The 18,747-nt window shown below is 38.3% G+C and overlaps 1 protein-coding gene across 6 annotated transcripts in view; it reads right to left on the reverse strand.

Annotated features, from left to right (window-relative positions):
- The window catches only part of chico (insulin receptor substrate 1 chico), a 1,085,300-nt gene that overhangs the window by 295,748 nt on the left and 770,805 nt on the right, over positions 1-18,747 (reverse strand). For all 6 annotated transcript variants that reach the window (XM_067766174.1, XM_067766170.1, XM_067766171.1 and 3 more), the window contains one exon: positions 2,663-2,909. In XM_067766174.1, the coding sequence (XP_067622275.1) occupies positions 2,663-2,909 (247 nt within the window). The remainder of the gene's footprint in view (positions 1-2,662; positions 2,910-18,747) is intronic.

Below are 18,747 nucleotides of genomic sequence, written 5' to 3' on the forward strand. Positions count from 1 at the left end.
AAGACGTACAAGCACACCACGGTGCATAATTATGCCTAGTTGTATTATTGGTGGGTGAACTGTAATCAATCGCTGATTGACGGAAGGGATAACAGGCGTAGGATCAGTGGACAGCGTCCGACTGCCAGTGTAATCGGTGAACGGTGAGTGGGTTTCGGCGGAAGGGGTATCAGTTGACGGACATTTACGGTTTCTGGTGTAATCGGTTAACGATGACTGGGCTTCGGTAAGCCGTGTATCGGTTGATTGTGACAGGATTTACAGCGATCGGTAAAGTGGCGGATTATGATGGTTGGGCAGGTGTTGGCGGCAGCGATGACGAATCGGTGACTCGTCGATGGCAAACCAAGGGCTCGATTCCCAGGTGGAATCGAAACCCGACGAATCACAGATTACGGATCGGTGGAGGCCGGTGTATGCCGATGCATTGGTGATGGGTAATCGGTAGCTCGATTCGCAAGCATCCTTTGGTTTGTGGAATCTAAACCCGGCGAATCGCAGATTACGGGTCAATGGAGGCCGGTCGATGTCGGTGAATTGGTGACGGCGAATCGGTGGCTCGGTTCCCAAGCAACCTGGTAGTCTGATGGACGCACCTGTGCTTTGTGGACAGGGAGGGGGTAGCAACTAGGTTCCTCCACACCCAATGTCCTGGCACACCAAAATAATCAAAATTTGGAGCCTTTGCAATGTGAGGCAATTGCATCTACTCAAATGTTTGCGGTATAGACTCCTCGACGTAGGCCGTGCTTTCGATAAATTATGAAGTGAAGACAGTTTCTACTTAAGCCTAAGTTGGTATGAACTGTTTGGAAAGTTTGCGCGCTCGCTTTTAGATGGAGATAGCGCGAGTAAAATGCCTGCAAGTGATTACTTGCATTTTGTCTATGCCTCCTCATGGCTTGGTGATCGCTAGTACAGTGGCGCTGTTCATCGCTGTCACAGTGGGGTAGTCGGAACTATATGAAGGCGAGGTGGTGGTGATTCTACTGAAAGCGGCATTACATACTTAGTAGTATTTTCTGCATATTCGCGAAAACATTTGCATGGCTTTAACCTTTCCAAAAAATTAAATAGTGGTTATCTTATGCAAAATTTTTTTTACAGCGATTTAACAAATCAAAAATTAGTAGTAGCCCTTCATGCAATTGAAACAACAACAAATTTTCCAAGTGGAGTATTTCGAGGGAAACAAATTTTTTACGGACCTAGGTGCCTCGAATTGATGTTTAATACTTATTGGACTTTGATTTGTTTTTGGTCGCATTTTAAGTAGACATTTTCGTTTTTATTAAATATTCGGGTTCAGTATCTGAATATCTGCATAATTTATAATTTTTAAGAAAAAAAACATTTAGTTTTCAATTTATATATTAAATAACTTTAAAACGGCAAAATATTTTTTTCAAAAACGTTTTTCAATATTTAAATTTTAAATATTTACAAATATCGAATTTTTTCATATGGGAAACAATTGGCCTTTCAATGGTGTTTTGTGTGATAACGTTAGTCGCAAGGCTGCTTAATAATGTTAATTTTATGAAAAAACATAACAATATATTTATTTTCATTTGTCTTTCAGACATTTTAAGGTTTTCTTTCAAAAGAAAAAATTTTGTATTTAATAAGCGAGATTAGCGAGACATGCTCATACTGCATTATACAATTGTTTTTGTTATTGATATAAGAGAAAATTTTTGTTTTGCGGATATCAATTAGGTTAGGTTAGGTTGAACTGGCCGGTCCATTAGGACCTCACATAGACTGATTGAGTCCGTAGTGTTACCAGAAGTTTGTTTTAACGACCAAACTGAAAAACCCTATCAAAAACCAGGACCTATGTTATAAAATAACTCCGTCCTCTTGGCAAATACTAGAAGCTTCCTAGGACTTAAGCCACTTGCTGCTTCTAGATCTGACAGCTGTATCACTCCTAATAGCTGGAGTCTTAGCCTGGTATGTGCAGGGCACGAGCCCAGAAGGTGCTCGATCGTTTCCTCCTCCAACCCGCACTTCCTACATCTTATATCACTGACCAAGCCTAATTTAAAGTCATGTGACGCCAGAAGGCAGTGTCTAGTCAGAATATCCGTCATGAGTCTACAGTCCTCTCTTTTTAATGATAGAAGCAACTTTGTTAGTCTAAGGTTGTAAGACCTACACATAATCTTCGATACTTTACAGCCCCGCGCTTGGACCCACGCCTTTCCCGCTTGGTCGATCATGTGCATCTCTTCGCGAGATAATTAACAATCTCAAAAAAAAATTTCCTTTTCGAGTTTGAGTATTTTTTCCACATAATATTTGCTTGGTAACAGCTCAAACTTTAAAAAATCAAAGAAAACTAAATTTTTTTGATTTAGATTTTTTTTATGTCCATAACATTAAACATTTTTTGTTGATTTCGTTGCGCAGGCCTGCTTAGCCGTTGCTGGGAAACTTGATTTCGAGACTACTTTTTAGCTTTGATTGGCAGATCTCAAAACGATTTATGTCAAATGAAGCGTAATTTAGCGTTAATCGAAGATGGTGAAAACGGCCCTTACGTCCCCAATTTATTAAGTTAACTTCTGTGGATGGATGTACTGTGTTACAAGCAGGATTTTTCTATCTGATTTATGTGTTTTAAATCTATATCAGTTTCTTAAAATAAAACACTTACTTGAAACGAAATGTCAAGTAATTTCCGATTTCCTCTTGATCGCCAAGCTTCGCTGATTCTCTCTTTTCAGTACTTCCAAATGCAGAAGGAATTGGTGAAATTGAGTTATATAGCGGCAATGTGATAGAACGATGTGCCAATGAGCTGCTGGATGAACTTGGAGCATCTGCAGATGTGAAATCATCTTTTGTTTCTCGAATTCTCGAAGGAAAACTGTCACATCTACCTCGCACGGGATTATTATTTGCTGTAAGTATAAAGCAAATACACTCATCAATTATTTTCCGTTTGCAATGCCCATTATTTCACATTTCTATTTAAATTAAATTTAGCTAAATCAAATCTTCTAGTTTTTTTTTATGTTGGGTTTACTCTCGTTTAGTATTCAAATTAAAATGAACCTTTTTTCAAATATTTATTGTTCCGGTCTGAATATAATGAGTTATCCCCTTGCATATTCAACTGTTATGTGGTTTTGGTGCTGGCATCGATATGAAATAACGCACGTTAAAAGTTTGCGTCACAATGAATGCGAAAAAAACTAAAATTTGAATTTTTTGTCATTAAAATTTAAAAATAATAAATTGTGTCCATTGAAAATTTAACATTTTTCAAATTAAACCAAATATAAATATAAATTCATTAATTTGTACGCGTTAAAGAAATTGGAAAAAACGGATTGACAACGCAACCAAAAATGTAAAGTTTTTAATAATTTTATTGGTGCTTTACGTTGCCTTGATTGACAAAATATGAATTAGTAGGTGTTCAAAGTCCACTGTTGACGCAACGGAAGCGCTCAGATGATGAAAAAGTACAGTGTGTTCTGGTTCAAAGAAAAGCTGTGCAAAATTTCACTCAAATTCTATAGCTCTTAGAGCTACGTTGTTGCATTTGACATTTTAAAAAACATACGATCTCAGGGTGCATCAGTTTATATAATTGATACCCATCAATACTATCATTTATTACATCAAAACACTGTAAATCTTACATAGATTACTTAGATTGTGAAGCCAAAAAAACCAAAAAGGCTATAAGGTCTAAGAACTGCGGAAACGATTTTTTTCCCATTCAATATCCTCTGTCGCATAAACACCCAGGTATATAAAGAGTATTTAATTGTTCATTCTGAAGCTTCGGAGCGCTCTTTTCCATTGACGTATTAATAGATTCACGAATAAACTGTATTTTGGGTTTACTTATTATTTTTGAATATTCAGACCAAGTTTCGTGATACTATTGCTGCGTCCCTTTCCAAACATTTTTATTTATTTATTTTCTTGATATAAATACACTTAACAGTAAAATAGCATTGATATAAAGTTATGTTTCGGAAATATATATCCTATTTTTTTCGCCCATGGCGGCGGAAGTGGTTTTTATCCGATTAGCCCATATTTGGGGTTTGAACATAAATACGTGTACGAATTTTGTCAGGATACATCATCTGGGCCCGTTTAACAAAAAAATTGTAACAACAGCATTCCGAATAACTACGCCCCTGTGCACCTATTAGCGCAAGCGCCCCTGTCTTTGCAGATAACTGTGCCAACAGTCCAAAAACCGTACTACGTGGGGATGTGTGTGTGTATAGAGTTGAACGGAACATGTTCGACGCCTAAAAGGATGTTTGAGTGTTTTTAGTAAGCTGGTTTAACCGCAAACTACAAGGCAAAACGGTAGCTGTCACAGGGCTGAGATTGTCTATAAAAGGTGGTTACTGTAGTTTCGGCTTTCAAAAATAGTCAACCGTAGTGCCGTGCAGAAAAGAGCGCCAGCTGCGCAATCAGCAATCAGTTTGATTTAAGCACGCTATCTGTTGAGAAGTAGAAGTGTTATTGTGAAATACTCTAACAAAGGCCATTTTGTATTATTGAATAGTGGAGTTACTTATTCAAAAGTTAGTGATTCGAACGTTAGTAGAAGGTTGCAAATAAGCGGAATTTACCATCAATTCATTACAATATATTAATGTACTCGAAGGTTTGTGGGCGATTTTTACCTTCTCTCTTGTGGCAATCTGATTTCGTGAAGCCTTCTGATAATTGAGGTACATACGTTACTGATTTAAATAGTACAGTTTGTCTGGCCTTGTGTTGATTGTTTATAGATTTAGATTTTTTTATCAATGTTTTTATGATACTTTCTGGAAAATCCATATATGCCTGTCAAACATTACAGTACAGATATACAACAACAGAAGGAGATAAAATCTCAAGGCTGTCGTTAAATTCTTGTAAAAAAGGGTCCTAAATATATGTATATTTCAACAAGCCGCCTTTCTTGTATCAATCAGTTCAATTTAAAAGTGCATATAGACGACTCTTAGTAAGGCACGAGTTAAGTGCAATTGAAAGTGGGAATTGTACCTTCGACGGCACAAGAAACAAAAGCGCTGCTGTCAAAAGGCCCTAAATTTGCTATACCAGTAGAAAACAAACGTTTTAAAATTTTGCAATATATCGCTGATGGATCTTATACAGACTTTCAATGAGAAAGAAATGCAAGAGGAGGCTCGAACAAAATTTTCATTATCTACTAATAAAAGAACATAGGAAAATAAATAAACATAGTGCAATAGACCGTGCAATAATAGATACAGTGGGACAGACGCGGAAGTTTCTAAGCCAAAATGACACCATACAAATTTTTACCTCTGACAAATGAAACAAAACTGTAGCAAGGGAAAAAGATACTATGAAAATAAAACTACTAGTATATTGAATGACTTGACGACCTACAGAGTTCAAAGACAAGATCCCACATCAAGACTACAGAATAAAAATAACAATCTGGTGGAAAAACTGTTTAAAATGGGGTTCTTTACAAAGGACGAGAAATACAAGCTCAGCACAACGACTGCGCTTCTTCCAATAATATATGGGCTTCCGAAAATTCATAAAGAAGAAATGCCACTAAGACCATTATGTTCAGCAATTGGATCCCCATCATACGGCCTATGCAAATTAATGACAAATATTTTAGACAATATTACGACGAACTCCATCTATAATATAAAAAACACAATACAGTTTAAAAACAGAATTAATAATATCTTTATATGCGATGATAAATTATTATCTTTCGATGTAGTCTCACTTTCTCACTTTTCCCCAACATTCCAACACAGCTGGCACTTGAAATTATACGGAAAAGATGGACCCTAATACAAAAACATACCACGATGTCAAAACAATTGTTTATGGAAATTCTACAATTTTGTATTGAAGAGAATAGGTATTTCAGGTTCAACGAAAAGATATACTCACAGCTAAAAGGAATGCCAATGGGATCGCGGACATAATAATGGAAGAGTTATTAGATACTACAATGGAGAAACTCAGTCGTAGACCAAGGGTAATTACAAAATACGTTGATCACATTTTTGCCATTATAAACGAGGACGAGGTACAAATCACTCTCAATGCTTTAAATTCGTTTCATAGAAATATTAAATTTACAATAGAGCTAGAAGAAGACGAAATTAGCTTATTGATTCAATGGTAACTAAAGAAGGGAACCGTCTAAAGTTAAGGTGGTATCAAAAATCAACATCGTCAGGACGAATCATTAACTTCCACTTTAAACACACGAAGTCGATGATAATGAATACAGAAATGAGCTGTATAAGACGAATGTTGCACATATCAGACCAAAAGTACACAATGAAATTATAGCAGAAGCAACCTCTTTAATAAAGGATAATGATTTTCCAGAAAGTATCATAAAAACATTGATAAAAAAATCTAAATTTATAAACAATCAACACAATGTTTCGGCTTATGTACTATTTAAATCAGTAACGTATGTACCTCAATTATCAGAACGCTTCACGAAATCGGATTGCTACAACAAAGAGAAGGTAAAAATCGCCCACAAACTTTTGAGTACATTAAAATATTAATTTAATAAAACGAAGGCCACGATACCCGAAGCAACGTAATCTATAAAATTCCATGTAATGGTAAAACCAATAACCATGTAGGGACAACTAAGGCCAAATTAAAAACCAGACTGGCACAACATAAGTCTGACGTAAAACAGTGCCAATCTTCGCACATTCAAAAAACAGCACTCATGGCACTGTAAAGCTAGCGGCCGCACACCAAATTTTGAGAAAGCAAGCATACTCCAACAACAAGAGAACTATACCAAACGTTTTACATTGGAAATGCTGCATATAATCAACACACCGATGGACATTCGGCTGAACTACAAAAGCGACATTGACCACTGCGCGCACATCTACAAACATTTACTTACAAACGAAAGGACAGTACAAAACTCCATGTGACGCTATACGCACGTGTAAAAATATAATGTAGGTACACATGTTATAATTAATGTTACACAAATTCAATATTAATAAAATTTGTTTTATAGTTGTAGTTCCCTGAAGACGACTAGCCCAAATGAGTAGCCCAAATATATCGGAAGAAAAATTAAAAACAACTTGTTTGTTTTTTACAGTTTTTAAGACCTTGACCCAGCTAGCTTACATTATTTAAAATAATACAGGTCGCGAAAACCAATTACACTAACTAATTTAATTTCCTTCTCTCGGACAGGTTAGGGCTACGAGGGTAGCATCAGTTTCAAACGAATAGAAGTGGTTTGTGCCTGAGTAGCAATAATTTAGAAGGGGGTAGTGTTAGTCCGACTTCGAAGTTCCCTTTCTTCGATCGCAACGTCGTAGTAAGGTGGTATTCGAAGTCGAGGCTAGCACAATGTAAGACGTTTTCTGTAGAAAAGCTGAAGCTTCCATGCGGGTGCTCTAGCGCCAACCACATGTGAGGTTTATAGCTATTGACTACTGGGGGTAAATTGGGTTTTTTTTTTGTTTGAGATTGGTGATAGGCAGCCACGGCTGGAGCAAGTACTCTAACCGTGATGTGACGCACTAGGGATTGACTGGGGGATTAGCTGGCATGCCATTGGACAGAATGCTAACGGACTAAAGCAACACCGACCTAAATTATGTTTCCTTCGCGAGGTCAACACCAATCACACTAACCACTAAGTACCACAAACTTCAAGATATAGAGATTTATCAAATGTTTAAGTTGCCCAAAATTTGTATAGAATTTCGTTTTTTCTCAACCTTTTGCAACTAACATTCAATCAGCCGAATGTTCAAAAATAGAAAAGATACACCTGAATTGTTGTTGCTGTCTTTTTCATTTATCTTTTTTTGTTTAATTTTCAGAATTGTCATTTTATCTATAGTTTTTGGTTACGCGAAATCAAAGATAGTTAAGATTAAGATTGATGTAAAACCAAGAGTTAAAGTTCTTTGTGGTCTTAGCTCTGTTTTTTTATATTTTGTTGAATTTGATTTTTATTGAAAGAACCTTTGTCGTAAATTTAATTTCCTCCAATTTTGAAACCTATACCACATATTTAATTTTATAGTGGATATTTGAAATTTTGCACTTTTAGCATTTCCATAGTTATAAGTAAAATTAACACACACATACACCTACCCGTATATATAAATATATTTAAATTTTTCAACACATACACGTAAACAAAAAAAAATATACCACTTCCTAATTGTACACTGAATTTTAATTTGTGTTCATACGTTTATTTTTGAAGTTTTTTTGTTCGAGAAGATTTCATCGAAAATCCTTTCACCATTTTGTTATACATATATATTTATGTTCTTTTTTTATATTGTTTTTGTTCTGTTTTTGCGTTCAGAATTTTCGGAGATAATATCCTAAACAAAATCGATTCTATTTAAATTTTTTTCCTAATTTTTTCGTTAAGACCAAAAGGTTGTATTTGAATTTTCAGTTTTCATAGTTTTTTTAACTTTTTAATCTTGCTAACTGCGTTCTTCTGCACCGTACCCCGTGGTACATGGAGAAGAAGACGAAACAAGAGGAAATACCAAGGCTAGGACTAGGGATTCTCAGTTGCAACAGTTCCAGACCCGTCACACGCAGCATTACAAGGGCACTCGAAATTCAGGTAGTTGGATCTGTATTCACACAGATAGGCACAGGTATAGAGATACCAGTAGACTTCCTGCCGTCCAATTTCCTTAACCGTTTTTATGCTAGCATTCTTGGGAGCCTAGGGGACAGGGAAGGAAAGAGTTTGCTGTAACGAACACTGTCGTGGTAGACAAAGCCGACAATGGACGAATTTCGGAAAATGAGGGCCGATGTGCCGCGGCTTAGTAACAGGGTGGCAGACGTAGACACGTCGTTGCATGCTCCAGCAGAACCAGAAGATCCTTGAAGATTTTCACTGTTTGGTGACGGGCTTACCACTCAAATGGTACTGGCAGGTCTTGAAAGACAACGCAGATGGCCCAAGCTTCGACTACTCTCGCCTAAAAACGGAACTTTTAGCCCAATTCAAATCGGCGGACTCGGACCATAATGAATTCTATGCCGATATCCATGATATGACTCTCCGCTTAAGAGCCAGGATTCCAGAGCCCGAGTTAGTAAATATAATAAAGGGAAACCTAAAGCCGTTCTTGGCAAACCTAAGTTTTGCCACAAAATTAACGACCCTAGCCGAGCTGAAGCATGAATGTAAGCGTGCTGAGAAGCTCATGAAAGAGAACAGGGCCCGTTTCAAAGTTAGTGGGCTAGAAGTTAATGATAGGATGTGGAATGCAGGGACAGATGGGGAAAGTAGTATGGAAATGCCGGTTCTAGCCCAATTTTGTTTTGGGAAAAATGGTGCAAAGAAATTGGTTTGTGTCCTGGCTAAACTCACCACAGACCGATCTATACACCGCTTGGTGTCACATCCGTTCTTCCGGTTTGTGTTCTCACCTCTGGCTGTTCTCACCTCTGGCTAATTTCACCACTGACCGATCTATACACCGCTAGGTGTCGCATCCGTTCCTCCGGTTTGTGTTCTAGCTGAGCTCACCTCTGGCTAACTTGCGCTAGGCGGCGCATAAGAAAAAGCCTAGTGGTGTATAAGAAAAAGCTTAGAGCTTTTTACCTTTAGCAGAGCTTTGCCGTAAATATGACGGAATATAAATTATATATATATATATATATATATATATATATATCAACAAACCGCAAAACACATACCGACACAGACACACCCATCCATATACATACATCTAGATAAGGGCTACTATACGACGTGGGATACACACTCAGGAAGGTAAAGAGGTAAATTATTTGTAAATTTAAGGTGATTGTCACATTAAGACTGAGCCCAGTAAGGTCTTAATTAAGGTATACTGGAATCAACTACTCGGATATGTTTTTTAAGGGCTGGCGAATGTGGCATTCGGAAATCTCAGTACACGGCTTGACACACCGTCGAAATGACTTTCCGGTTAATGTCCCATTCGTCTCCGTCCCGTTAAAACCTTGGCAGGCCTTGGGGTACGTTCAAAGTCCGTCATAATTAAGTTGGTGGTGCAGGTTCGGTTGAGATCCTCCCGATTAATACTGATCTGGCTCTGAACGCAGTCTTCATGAGGGACTGCGTCAACCTTCACGTGGCCTCCCCGTGTCGCCGGGTGCTACACCGAAGCTTTGCAAAAAGAACTCCGACAGCAAGGCTCAAACGGGCACACCATTATGAAGTGAGCTAATTAAGCAGGCGTCAGCTGCGTTAAATCAGCAAAACCCCTCTGGAGAAAAAAAATGACCAAGCTAGGCAAGGCGATTGAGGACTTGATGCAGTTCTTCATAGGGCGTAATAATATACACGCGGAAATCAAGCGCTTGGCCTCCGTAATAAAAGTGCTGTACATCGAGTCGGCCCTAGAGGTAAAGAATTTAGAACATAAATTGCGTGCAAGCGAATGCGCCAAGGATAGAAGTCCATCACCCCCAGGAAAGCGACCGAGGAATAATTCGTACTCGACCAAGGAGAACAACGTGGTAAAACCCACTACTACACTAAAAGATGTCTTACCAGGGCACGTGGGTGGTCACAAACGACGGCAAGAAACGCAAGAGAAGACGGAGCGGAAAGACGCCGACATATTGCGTAAAGTGACAAGATGCGACGAATTAAAATCCCTGGGTGATGATGTCAAAACGATTAGAAGAACGGCGAAAGGAGAGCTGTTACTAGAGCTGAAAAAATCGCAAGATGGGAAAACAAGCGCGTACCACGCAGAAATTGAAGCGGTACTAAAGGACTCGGCTAAAGTTAGAACAAAGTCCCAAATGGTCACGCTACAGTGCAGAGATCTCGATGAGGTTACTACGCCCGAGGAGATTTGCAACGCCCTCCACCAGCAATGCAACATCAAACTTCCAGATGTGGCTGCCATAAAAAGCATACGCACAGGGTACAGTGGCACGAAGTCGGTACTTATAAGCCTTACAGCGGATGATGCCAAGGCGGTTCTTAATACGCAAAGAATCCGGGTAGGATGGGTTTTCTGCCGAATTACAGAGCTCAAGCAAGAAAAACGCTGTTATAGGTGCTGGGGCTACGGGCATGTAGCTCAGAAATGTAAGGAGACTGTAGATAGGTCTAGCCTATGCAGGAAATGCGGCCAGGAGGGTCATAAGGCTGCAAGTTGCGGAAATGCACCGAAATGCGCGCTATTTGGGGGACAACATTCAGCAGGCAGTTTTAAATGCCCACAACGAGAGGGCAGCAAAATGACTGTCTCATGAGGGTATTGCAGCTCAATTTAAACCATTGCGAGGCAGCCCAAGAGCTATTATCCCAAACAGTCTATGAAGGAGGATATGACATAGTGGTACTCTCTGAACAATACAAAAATCGCCAGGAGCAGGGATGGCTCTCAGATGCAGCAGGGAAAGCCTCAATTGGGGCACCAGGGAAATTTCTCCCACAGGAAATTATGACGCCAACGGTAGCAGGATTCACGTGGGCAAAAATCAATGGTATATACGTCTTCAGTTGCTATGCCCCTCCGAGCATGACCATCGCCGAGTTCGAAGACATGATATACGGGATCACCATTGAAGCACGAGGTAAACACCCGCTTTTAGTGTGTGGAGACTTCAATGCATGGTCATCTGTGTGGGGAAGTAGACGAACCAACGAAAGAGGGAGAGTTCTCCTCGAAAGCCTTACTTCTTTGAGGCTAGAACTCCTAAATGAACCAGGGATATATACCTTCGATACAGGTACCAGACGATCCATTATAGATCTCACCTTCGCTAGCAGTGAAATAGCAAGACGAGCAAAATGGTCCATAAGCAACGTCTACACACACAGCGACCATAAAGCTATTAGCGTAGATCTGCTCGAAACTCCACGAACGGTAGCAGCAAGACATCGACAAAGTAGGAAATGGAAACAGCACCTTTTCGACCCACAAATATTTGACATTATCTGGAAGGACGCCATAGTACGAGAATCGCATGCGGAAGACCAGTCGGTTCAAATCACTAAGTTGCTATGTATGGCATGTGATGCTGCCATGCCCAGAAGTCGCGGAAAAGCACAGCGCACTCCGGTATATTCGTGGAATGACGAAATTGCGGAAGAGCGTAGAAAATGCCACAAAGCACGAAGAATAGCGCAGAGGGCACGCTCATCACCACGACATGCAGAGCTACACAGCACCTATGTCGCACAAAGAAAGCCACTTAAAAATGCCATAAAAAAGAGCAAGAAGTTATGCTTTAGGGAACTGCTGGATAATGTCGACCTAGATCCTTGGGGATCAGCCTACAGAACTGTGATGGCCAAAGTTAAAGGACCGATATCACAGCAACCTACGTGCCCGATACTGATGAATATTATTGTTGAAACACTTTTCCCGGCGCAAGATCGCTGGACTTATCCAAGCGAGGATCTAGAAAGTATGGAAATTCCGCAAATTACAGAGCAAGAGGTGCTGGACGCTGCAAAAAGAGTTGCTGATAACAAATCCCCAGGACCCGACGAAGTACCAAACATAGCCCTTAAAGCCGCGATCACAACTAGGGCTACATTATTTACAGATCTTTTTAATGCCTGTATGCAAGAAGGCGTGTTCTTTCGCTCGTGGAAATGACAAAGACTTGTCCTGTTGCTGAAACGTGGTAAACAGCCGGACCAACCATCCTCATATAGGCCACTTTGTATGCTGGATTCCCTAGGGAAGATTTTCGAGCGTATAATTAGTGAGCGCCTACAGCTGACTCTAGTAAGACCAGGTGGCTTATCGAATAGTCAATATGGATTTCGCAAATCAATATCCACCGTAGATGCAATACAAACAGTCGTCAATATAGCTAGAGAAGCTATCTCTGGAGGCCAAAATAAAAGGAAGTTCTGTGCACTGATTATGTTGGACATCAAGAATGCTTTTAACACTGCGAACTGGATGCAGATAATGGTAGCGCTGCAAAGCTTCGGCACTCCAGCTTACTTACGCAGAATTATAGGTAGCTATCTTAAAGACAGAGTACTTCTTTTTGACACGGATCAAGGAGCAAAAGAGTACAAAATCACAGGAGGCGTCCCACAGGGATCTGTTCTCGGTCCAACGCTTTGGAATGTAATGTATGACGGGGTGCTAAAGATTGATCTACCAGAAAACACGCAAATTGTGGGATATGCTGATGATATTGCAGTGGTAGTAGTGGCCAAGAAACTGGACCTACTTCAAGCATTATGTAATGACGCCGTAGCAAGAATAAAGGAATGGCTGACCAATACAGGACTGGAGTTGGCTAGCCAAAAGACGTAAGTGGTATTAGTAAGCTCCAAACGGTCGGCGAACGAGTTAGTCTTAACTGTCGGGGATCATCAAATCACCTCAAAGGATTCCTTAAAATACTTAGGAGTGCACATTGACTCTAAGTTAACTTTCAAAGAGCACTTCAGAGCGGTGGGGGAGAAAATTACCAAAGTTAATGGATCACTTATGCGAATAATGCCTAACATTGGTGGTCCGAGCGAAGTTATACGTCAGCTATTGTCCACAGTAACCAGCTCAATAATACTATACGCAGCACCAGTGTGGTATGGATCTAAACAGACCCATCAAAAATATATATTAGCAGCGTACCGACTTGCTTCTTTAAGAATAGCAAGTGCTTATCGGACGGTGTCCGACGACGCGATCCTAGTTCTAACCCGGAAAATCCCAGTGGACTTACTGGCAAGCGAAATGGCCAATCTGTATAACACTAATATCGAGCGACCATCTGAAGAAGACAAGAAAAGAGCAAGGACACAAACAATAGCTAAGTGGCAAGAACGGTGGGAGGCCTCGAGTAAAGGGCGTTGGACTTTCACACTAGTTTGGAACGTAGCTCAATGGAATGAGCGGAAGCACGGCGAACTGAACTACCATCTCACGCAGATTATGAGTGGACATGGCGGTTTCAAAGAGTATTTATGGAAGCTTAGGATAGAAGAAGATCCTCATTGCCCAATGTGCACCACAGAGTTAGAGAACGCAGAACACGTCATGTTATACTGCCCCCGTTTCCACGAAGAAAGACTCACCTTGCATGGAGTCTTTGGGGAGGAACCTACCACGAGAAATTTAGTTTCACATATGTGCAACAGGAAAGAATGCTGGACTGCAGTGAGCAAAATGGCATTTATAGTAATGACACGCCTGAGGGATGCTGAGAGGGAGCGCAGAGAAATGCGCATGCGAAGCAGTGGCGATTAAATGGACACTCAGAGCAAATAGCGGGAACCTGGACGCAGGGACAACAGTAGGCTCTTAAAAAATGAGAAATATGGAACGCCACCCTGAAGTAATGCGAAAGTGGTGCCGGGGTGGGCGACGGTTCCAGAACGGGGCTGTTTTTTAGTCTACGGACACACGGTTGCTGCGACGGCAGCAATTATGGTGCATTAGGCATTTTTCAGCCTCCCCGCAAAAAAAAAAAAAAAGATAAGGGCTACTTGTCTCACAGAGTTGACATTTGTTTCAATTGAATCGTTATTAAATTATTAGAAATTTTGCTTAGACAATGGAAATTTGGTTTTCCTATTAAGACCCTAGTACCTAATTTTTTCCTATCTCTTCCCCCAATACGAGTATTTTCCCTATCTTGTATTAATAATGAAGGAATTTATTGATTTGAGAGCAAAAATGTATTCTATTCACATCGGTCAAGAAGAAAAAGAGATTAAAAAATTAAGGGTGTTAAACAATGTGTTACTCTCAAACTTTCTGCAAATGATTTTAAAAGATGTTTATTCGAAAAGAAATTGTACTTTGACTCAATGTATATTTTTAGATCAAAATCTCATGAATTGTATACACAAGAAATAAATAAAGTAACGTTAAGTTTTTAGATAATAAGAGATTTGTAAAAAATAATGGAATTAATACCTACTCTTGGGAAATGTTTGTACAAGAGAAAAAATCAAAATATGCTGATAAGAAACCTTAACTGTTCAAACTTGCATATGTATATATATATGCATGTGAGAATTTCACAAAACCGCAAATAAATATGAAGACTAAACATTTTGTTTATCTTCCTATTAGTTTGTAAGTTTGTGTACCTGCATTTAGACGCATACGTTCTAGCTGATCTATAAGAAAAAGCTTCGAATTGTTTGTTTTGTATTCTGACTGCAAGAAAAAAAGAGCTTAGAAGTTCATCAGTGCAGCAGAATATCGAGCTCAGATTTTAAATGGGGGCTCCAAATTTTTAAAGGGTACATATTTCTAAAGTATATAAGTGTGGGCGAAATATAAAAATTCTATTTTATACCCAACTATGCTTCACCTGTCTGTGCTTAACGTATAAAAAGCCTACCATTACAAAGATATTTCTTTATTAATTTTCATAATGTTTGCGACAGTAGATGTTCAAGGCTTTAAAGCATACGATAATAGATTTATTGTAAAGGAAATAGCTGTGGTCCTCAACAATAAAAAGTTCCATTGTTTCCACATAAAAGCTCCATTTGAATTTTCGGATCTGAGTAAGGATAATCAACGACAAGCTAATTGGTTAATATTACACCACCATAATTTATTATGGTCATATGGAAGCGATAGTTTTAAATCTGTAAAAAACTATTTGGTGTCAACATTGAAGAACATAAAAGTTTATGTTAAAGGGCAAGAAAAAAGTGTATGGATAGCAGAGGTCCTCCAAAGGCCGGTGTTTAACATTGAAGAGGAGAGTACAGGATGTGATGGAATGAATCTCTTTAGATTATATAGTTTACACCCAGATGTGCGTTGTCAATATCATTTCCATACTGATTGTAATGTGAAAATCAACCAACGACAAATTCGTTGTGCTTTAAAATCAGCATATATTTTGTTCAAATACATATCGGCTAGTAATATAAATTTATAATGAAATAAAATAGAATTAGAAATCTTAACTTTAGTGTTTTTTATTTTAAAAGGGTGAGAATAAGAAGAAGAAAAGTAAGTATATAAATATATTGTTTTCCAATATCAACCTAATTTTAAATTGACGTAAAAAAGTGATATATCACAATGAAGTTTAAATTTTATCAGCCCAATTCTAAACGAAAATTCCGTGCGAGTTTTTTCCCTTCTCCCATTCCTCGTTTTCTAAATAAAAATTTCTTGTGAGTTTTTTCACTTCTCCCTTTCCTCCTATTCTGAACAATGTTCGAAAAAGCGGAAACCGGTTATGGGAGAAAAGTAGGTATTATGAATGTGAGGGAGAGGGAGATTTCTCTGCCATTTCATAGGAGTTTTTTCACTAGTTAAATTAAAGAGAATGCATCAAAATAGTTATTGCTAGATACTTAGTGCTAAGATATGTATTTACATTCTCACAGCAATTTCGTTGCCTACACTTAGGCGCATCCGTTCTTTCGGTTTGTGTTCTGACCGATCTATATCATTTAGGTGCATACGTATGACACCGCAAAACAACAAAACAATTTCGTTGCCTACATTTAGGCGCATCCGTTCAAAACCGCAAATATGTGCATGTGTGTGTGTGTGTGCGTTTGAACTTTGTAAACACAGTAAGAAATCGAGGGACTGATACTGATCTGATCAGATCAGATGTGTGATGATCAGACGTGTGAGTCACATTATAAAATGATCATATTATATGTTTGTCTATAGTTTTTCACATCAATTATTTCTATATGTGGTCTTTTAAATGAAGTATCCTGAGCTATAATATTTTCAATATCACCATTACTAAGAATTCGTTCAGTTTCAATTTCACAATATTCAAAGCACTTGATACTCAAATTTTTTCCACGTATCTACTATCATAAGTACAACGAATTGGTAGATCAAAATTATCATATTCCAATTTAAAATGTCGATAAAATGCTTGCTTTGCCTCAATGATTCCTCCAATATCAGATTCCTTTTCAATAAGCTCTCTACGAAATGCCTCTATAGCTTCATCTATAGTAAAAGTTCTCATAGGCTTCCCTTCCGTTGAAAAATCATCTTTAGACGATGGTGCGATTGTTGTGGATGGTGAAAATAATGGCATCGTTGACAGCACTTCAATTTCTCTTCGTCATTAGTTAAAAGAGGCTCACTTTGTTTTAGTAATAATAATGAAATATTGATTGATAAAATATCATTACTATTGGGTAATGTTAAATTAAATTGAATACTTTTCGAGTTTTGGTTTATCGCAAGCGCATTACTATCTAGGTTTTCCCAAAATGGTGCTCCGTAGGTAGTTTTGAAAACAAATAATAATAATAATAATGAGATATGCAGACCAATTCTATATATTCTCGCGGATATTTTATTCCCGCGGAAAAATTCCTTCAATTCTTTTCTCCTAGGGAGAAGAATAATTGGGGAATAGGAATTTCGAATTTTCGAAGTCAGCTGTTTTGTCAATTGAAATTTCGTTGCGCATTTCTTATTTTGTTTAAAAAATTGTAAAGTTTAATTATTGTTGCCAATTTGTTTGAAATTAAGAAATAAGGTATAATCAATGCACATTATTGCATTTCATGTGGTACTCACTGAAATGAGTAATAAATTGGTGCCACAGCAACATCAACAGAGGAGCATAAGAAGAAGACCGGCGGGATAACACAAATCCGCTGGAGTTGCCTGCATTCATTATGCAAAGCAATTTTCTGGCGGCCAAGTCGAGTTGAGTTCGCCTTTCGCCATATGCCAAAATCTATTTAAGCCTTCTTAAAAATCCTTGCGCAATTTCTGGATGGCTGCATCAAATATGCGAAGAGCTCTTCCGTTGCTTATGATATACTTTTCGACTTAAAATAAAGAATATTAAGGTTGTTTTGTATTAACAGTGAGAATATTGTGGTAGAATGTAAATACATATCTTAGCACTATCTAGCACTAACTATTTTGATGCATTCCCTTTAATTTAACTAGTTAAAAAACTCCTATGAAATGGCAGAGAAATCTCCCTCTCCCTCACATTCATAATACCTACTTTTCTCCCATAACCGGTTTCCGCTTTTTCGAACATTGTTCAGAATAGGAGGAAAGGGAGAAGTGAAAAAACTCACAAGGAATTTTTATTTAGAATACGAGGAATGGGAGAAGGGAAAAACCTCGCACGGAATTTTCGTTTAGAATTGGGCTGATAAAATTTAAACTTCATTGTGATATATCCCTTTGTTTACGTCAATTTAAAATGAGGTTGATACTGGAAAACAATGTATTTATATACTTACTTTTCTTCTTCTTCTTCTTATTCTCACCCTTTTAAAATAAAAAAACACTAAAGTTAAGATTTCTAATTCTATTTTATTTCATTATAAATTTAAATTACTAGCCGATATGTATTTGAACAAAATATATGCTGATTTTAAAGCACAACGAATTTGTCGTTGGTTGATTTTCACATTACAATCAGTATGGAAATGATATTGACAACGCACAACATCTGGGTGTAAACTACATAATCTAAAGAGATTCATTCCATCATATCCTGTACCAGGGATGCACCTTAACGTTAAGCTAATCGTTTATCAAAAAATTTCCACCGTTTCCGTTGAAACACTTCGAAATATTATCGATAAAGAAATTATCAAGATAAATTGTATCTCGTTTTTAACCGAAACGAAAAGCTTTCGTTAACGTTAAAAACGTTAACGAAAACGTGATACTTTATGTTTGAATTGTGCTGGCAATGCTATAGCCATGGTGAAGCCGTAAGGTTGCAACAACGAGCGCACATACACACACAAAC

The sequence above is a fragment of the Eurosta solidaginis genome, chromosome 2 (genome assembly GCF_040869045.1).
Source record: "Eurosta solidaginis isolate ZX-2024a chromosome 2, ASM4086904v1, whole genome shotgun sequence".
NCBI lineage: Eukaryota > Metazoa > Arthropoda > Insecta > Diptera > Tephritidae > Eurosta > Eurosta solidaginis.